The sequence below is a fragment of the Limulus polyphemus genome, unplaced genomic scaffold, assembly GCF_000517525.1.
Source record: "Limulus polyphemus unplaced genomic scaffold, Limulus_polyphemus-2.1.2 Scaffold3916, whole genome shotgun sequence".
NCBI classification, from domain to species: Eukaryota; Metazoa; Arthropoda; class Merostomata; order Xiphosura; family Limulidae; genus Limulus; species Limulus polyphemus.
In genome coordinates, this window is record NW_013669526.1 from 90,777 (window position 1) to 96,968 (window position 6,192).

At 34.2% G+C, this 6,192-nt stretch overlaps 1 protein-coding gene across 1 annotated transcript in view; it reads left to right on the top strand.

Annotated features, from left to right (window-relative positions):
* Positions 1-3,491, top strand: part of LOC106470272 (obg-like ATPase 1) — a 38,684-nt gene extending 35,193 nt beyond the window's left edge. Inside the window, exon 8 of the mRNA XM_013930816.2 lies at positions 3,314-3,491. Coding sequence (XP_013786270.2) covers positions 3,314-3,349 — 36 coding nt within the window. The 3' untranslated portion in view covers positions 3,350-3,491. The remainder of the gene's footprint in view (positions 1-3,313) is intronic.
* Positions 3,492-6,192: the final 2,701 nt, after the last annotated feature.

A 6,192-nucleotide genomic window follows, 5' to 3' on the forward strand; every position in this document is an offset into this window, starting at 1 on the left:
TTGGTACAATTAGTACTGGTAACTGTAGTGTCTCTGTCATCTAACTATTAGTCATAAAACTACTGTGAACTGTTGGTACAATTAGTACTGGTAACTGTAGTGTCTCTGTCATCTAACTATTACTCATAAAACTACTGTGAACTGTTGGTACAATTATTACTGGTAACTGTAGTGTCTCTATCATCTAACTGTTAGTCATAAAACTGCTGTGAACTGTTGGTACAATTATTACTGGTAACTGTAGTGTCTGTCATCTAACTATTACTCGTACAACTGCGGTGAACTGTTAGTACCAATTATATTATTACTGGTAACTATAGTGTCTCTATCATCTAACTATTACTCATAAAACTGCTGAGAACTGTTGGTACCAATTATTACTGGTAACTGTAGTGTCTCTATCATCTATTACTCATAAAACTACTGTGAACTGTCAGTATACCAATTAGTACTGGTAACTGTACTGTTCCTGTCATCTAACTATTTCTCATAACTGTTTTGTTTGTACCAGCTGTTACTCATAACTGTTGTATCTGTACCAGCTGTTGCTCATAACTGTTGCGTCTGTACCAGCTGTTACTCATAACTGTTGTATCTGTACCAGCTGTTACTCATAACTGTTGTGTTTGTAACAGCTGTTACTCACCAGCCTGCTATGTATCTGTACCAACTATTACTTGTAACTCTTGTGTCTGTATCATCTAATTATCACTCATAAAATTGCTTTAACTGTCCGTACGAACTATTACTAGTAAAAATGCTGTGAGTTTTGTACCAAGTATAACAAGAATGGTATGTTTGACTTTTTACATCCTGCTTTACTGATTAGATTACACATTTTAGACTTTCCAAACCTATAATTTACAGTAACATTCCACCAAGTGATCATCTCAATTAGGAAGAGTGTGATTAGTTACCAAGCTGCTAACACTCCCGTGATATCACCAACACTACATCTACCAAACCTATAATTTACAGTAACATTCCACCAAGTGATCATCTCAATTACATCCTGCTTTACTGATTAGATAACACATTTTAGACTTTCCAAACCTATTACTTACAGTAACATTCCACCAAGTGATCATCTCAATTAGGAAGAGTGCTGTGAGTTTTGTACCAAGTATAACAAGAATGGTATGTTTGACTTTTTACATCCTGCTTTACTGATTAGATTACACATTTTAGACTTTCCAAACCTATAATTTACAGTAACATTCCACCAAGTGATCATCTCAATTAGGAAGAGTGTGATTAGTTACCAAGCTGCTAACACTCCTGTGATATCACCAACACTACATCTACCAAACCATGAATTGGCTCTTTCTTTTTTTGCACGTGGATCACGTGATTGTCAGGATGGTAGATGCAACAGAAAAGTGTTGAAGATAGTCGTTGCATCTCTTTGTCTCTCTCTCTGTTTAACTAATGTCATAAGTGCCTGGCAGGATTTCCTTACTATAATAGATCTCAGTAATTGCAACATTTGTAACCGCACCCGTCAGGTAACAAAAAAGGAAGTCTACATAGGCGCGGCACGAGTGTGATTATGTACAAAACGACACTGCTATGAATTAGCTTACATTCGATCCAAATACCTATTACCCCCCCCCCCCCTCCAAAATATTCAGAAAACTTATGAGAAAAGTTTGTTATTTTCATGTATGGGATACACATAAGTGAAACGACTAATAATTATTCCCCCGTGCAATAAAGAGTGCTTTTTCTCTCCATCAATTCACACAGTTGATATTAAAATGTAAAAGTACACAAGTAATCCTCATTCTCAATGTATAGGGAACAAAGCAAGTTTTGTATAAACGTGTAAGACTTGGGTGAATCATACAGCCTATTGCTTATTTCATTCGGTACAGGTGTATAAAAAACATGTGGGACACTTTGTAAACAAAAATTACTATAGGTGGCGCTCTTTAAGGTTACGTTTATATGATTGCCTTTAAAAGTAGTGATAAAAGTGATTAACTACATTTACTTTTGTTTCAGTTGCTTAAGTTATCATTTGCAGACTGAAAATAATGACGTTAATCATGCTTCGCCAGTACATGTCACCTAGCAACAAATAATAATTATGGATATTATTTTAACATAAGTTTCATGTACGAAAATTTTGCTTTATGCAAAAATTTATATATTGGTATTTAAGATAACCACAGGAAACTGAACAATAACACATGATTACAGGCCAGGCGTGGCCCAGTGGATCTGATGATTCGTGGTTCACGTCCTAGACAAAAGAAAATCTAGATCGTTCTTTGGTGCCTAATTATTAATCTGTGAATACCAGGTTCATGCCCCGTAGCTGTAAAAAACACGCTACACGCATTTTGCTATAAGCGTGGTTCTCTAGATCCACCATTTGCTCAAACAAGAGTTGTCTGTAGTTGCCTTCACTGTAAAACTGTCAGTTCAAAATTAGGAAATTCTGTACTCAAGAGCTAACAAAGATTGCCCTAGTGAAATTCTTAAAACAATAGGAAACAAGCTTGTATCGTTACATTAAACAACAAACAATCTAGAGAAACAAGCTATGGCATTGATTCACAGTTTGTATCGTTACATTAAACAACAGAAAATCTAGAGAAACAAGCTATGACATTGATTCACAGTTTGTATCGTTACATTAAACAACAAACAATCCAGAGAAACAAGCTATGGCATTGATTCACAGTTTATATTGTTACATTAAACAACAAACAATCTAGAGAAACAAGCTATGGCATTGATTCACAGTTTGTATTGTTACATTAAACAACAAACAATATAGAGAAACAAGATATGACATTGATTCACAGTTTGTATTGTTACATTAAATAACAGACAATCTAGCGAAACAAGATATGGCATTGATTCACAGTTTGTATCGTTACAATAAACAACAGACAATCTAGAGAAACAAGATATGACATTGATTCACAGTTTGTATTGTTACATTAAATAACAAACAATCCAGAGAAACAGGTTATGACATTGATTCACAGTTTGTATGTTACATTAAACAACAAACAATCTAGAGAAACAGGTTATGACATTGATTCACAGTTTGTATCGTTACATTAAACAACAAACAATCTAGAGAAACAAGATATGACATTGATTCACAGTTTGTATTGTTACATTAAATAACAGACAATCTAGAGAAACAGGTTATGACATTGATTCACAGTTTGTATCGTTACATTAAACAACAAACAATCTAGAGAAACAGGTTATGACATTGATTCACAGTTTGTATCGTTACATTAAACAACAATACTCTTAAACTGAGGATGTGTTTTTATCACGACTACTGCAGGTTGTTGAAGATCAAGGAATGGGTGGATGCCCATGACCCTGGAGCTGCAGTGATTCCTTTTAGTGGATCTTTTGAACTGAAAGTGACTGAAATGGAGGACCCTGAAGAAAAAGACAAATTTTTAAAGGAACACAACGTTCAAAGGTAAAGAAGAAAAAAGTGACCCATAAATGATTTTTTTTCCAGGAATATAAATATATGATTATTAAAGACTTGATCAGTGTTGATGTATTGAATATTCTGGACTTTGTAATTTATGTGAATAATAATAATGTCAAATCGAATATACATTAAATGAAGAGAGATTTGTTGATTTTAACATAAAGGCAAAATTTGCTTTCTGTATGCTGCCTTAGGAAATTATAATTGTTTTGCATAAACAATCCGTAATTTATTGTAGAAGTGTAAAACTTCTGAAAAAAAAGGTTCTGTGGAATTGTACATTTAGTTTCTAAACATCAGTATTTTTATGTTATGTAATAAGAGTATTAAACTTTTTAATTTTTTGTAACAACACCGGAATACAACGTTTTATTTATATGCTGTTAGAAAGCCTTTTAACCCTCCATTGTTTGCGGATTTACAACGCTGGAAACCGGGTTTTGATACCCGTGGTGGGAAGAGCACAGATAGCCCACTGTGTAGCTTTGTGCTTAACTTCAAACAAAAATAACTACTCGCAAACTGAGAGTCGCGGGTTCAAATCCACTTTCAACCAAATATGCCCGCCCCCTTTCAGCCGTGTGGGCGTTATTATGTGACGGTCAATCCCACTATTCGTTGGTAAAAGAATAGCCCAAGAGTTGGCATGGGTGGTGATGACTAGCTGCCTTCCCTCTGGTCTTTCACTGCTAAATTAAGGATGGCTAGTGAAGATAGCCCTCGTGTAGCTTTGTGCGAAATTCAAAACAAACAAACAAAGCATTTTATGCATATGTATTTATTTATTTAAAATAATATGTGCAACAACATGTTTTGCTGTACGCCACTAGAGGGCGAACTTCTAAATATGGCGGTCATGCTGAATTCTGTCAGTAAACAACCGTTTCTTCAATTAATAAATTATATATTCAATTTCGTCACATTGGATTACAGAATTTGTATTTGCTGTGTGAATAAAAAAACTGTTGTTTTGAGTATTTAAGAGTGGATTTTGATAAGTAAAGTACATGAAAAGTACAGATTTTTTTCAGTTACACGATAGTCATCCAGATCCATTATAAACGAAAAAAAACATTATAGTCTAGATTTGTTAGAGGTATAGAAGAAAAGTGTGTAATCTAAACTTATTCAAGGCAGAATACTAGACTCGTTACAGGTAGGAAAAAACACGTACAATCCGGACTCATGATAGGTAGAAAAACTGGTAACCTAAATTCATTATCAAGTAAAACAATGGGCTTAATTCTTGACTCGTTACAGGTAGGGTAGGGGGAAAAAAAATCTAGACTCATCATAGGTCGAATAAAGTGTGTTATCTACACTTGTTTCATATAGCTTGTATAATCTTTACACCTTTTATTTATTTTTATATTTGAACAGTTAACCCTAACAAATTAACCGAATTCAAGTTCGAATTTGGTTATTTTTGCCAAAGTTTATACATTACGATGAATGTAGTTTCCTAAACACCTTACTTTATATATTGCCTAGAGAGACAAAGACCACCTAACGGAAGCGTTCAAGTTTTAACGATTTCTTCATCATGGCTGCTTTCTTGAACTGGCGCGTTTTTCTTCTCCTGGTTTGATCTGTTGTTACAAACAGCTGCAGAAAATCTAGCAGAAGAACATTAAAATACGAAATTAAAATAGAGAAGGTCAGGTTTAATTTAAATACCTTGGTAACCAGGAAACATATACTTATTCTACGTGATATCACATAGAATATGAACTTCTGACTTAATCTCGTAATTACGGAACAACCGGGATTATTTTTATCACGCTAATTATTACCGTCCACCCCTAGAACATGTCAGATACGCTGATCTAGGCCTAATTAATTGCTTATTGCACGAAAGGTTTTTGTTAGCACAATAAGTTAAAAGCTTGCACGAAATAACTGTCATTTTCACAGGGGGTGAAGTGGTGCAACCTTTTCATGAGAGGGGTTATCACGCAGATTTCGTATAATTTCACCCAGTCCCATCTCTGGTGTTGGAGTTGGGATAGCGCGTGCTCGCCTGTGCTGCCTAACTATCGTGGACCTGGTTCAGCGTTGTGCGTAATTTATGTCACTGAGCGAGGCGTTATTACATCGGGTTTAGTTCCACTAGTCTGACAACCATGTATTATAGCAACTGTTCGTCTCTGTGATTTGCATAATAAATCATCACAGGAAACGAAAAACGTGCTCCCTCTTCTTTTTTTTTTCTTTTCTTTTTCTCTTTTTTGTTTTTGTTTTTCAAACGCGACTGAAACACAAATACTTAATTCCTAATAGTGCCACTAGGGGTTACTTGTGTTTGTATTTTGAGTGGATATAATAACAAAAACTTCAGGGTTAGCAGACAACACTCCCGTCATTGTATATTTTACTTGGAAGAAGAATTAAAACAACTATTCGTTGTGCTATAGTTTTACCGATTGGTTATAAAGAAGAATTAAAACAACTATTCGTTTTACTATAGTTTTACCGATTGGTTATAAAGAATAATTAAAACAACTATTCGTTGTACTATAGTTTTACTGATTGGTTATAAAGAAGAATTAAAACAACTTTATTCGTTGTACTATAGTTTTACTGATTGGTTATAAAGAAGAATTAAAATAACTATTCGTTGTACTATAGTTTTACTGATTGGTTATAAAGAAGAATTAAAATAACTATTCGTTGTACTATAGTTTTACTGATTGGTTATAAAGAAGAATTAAAACAAC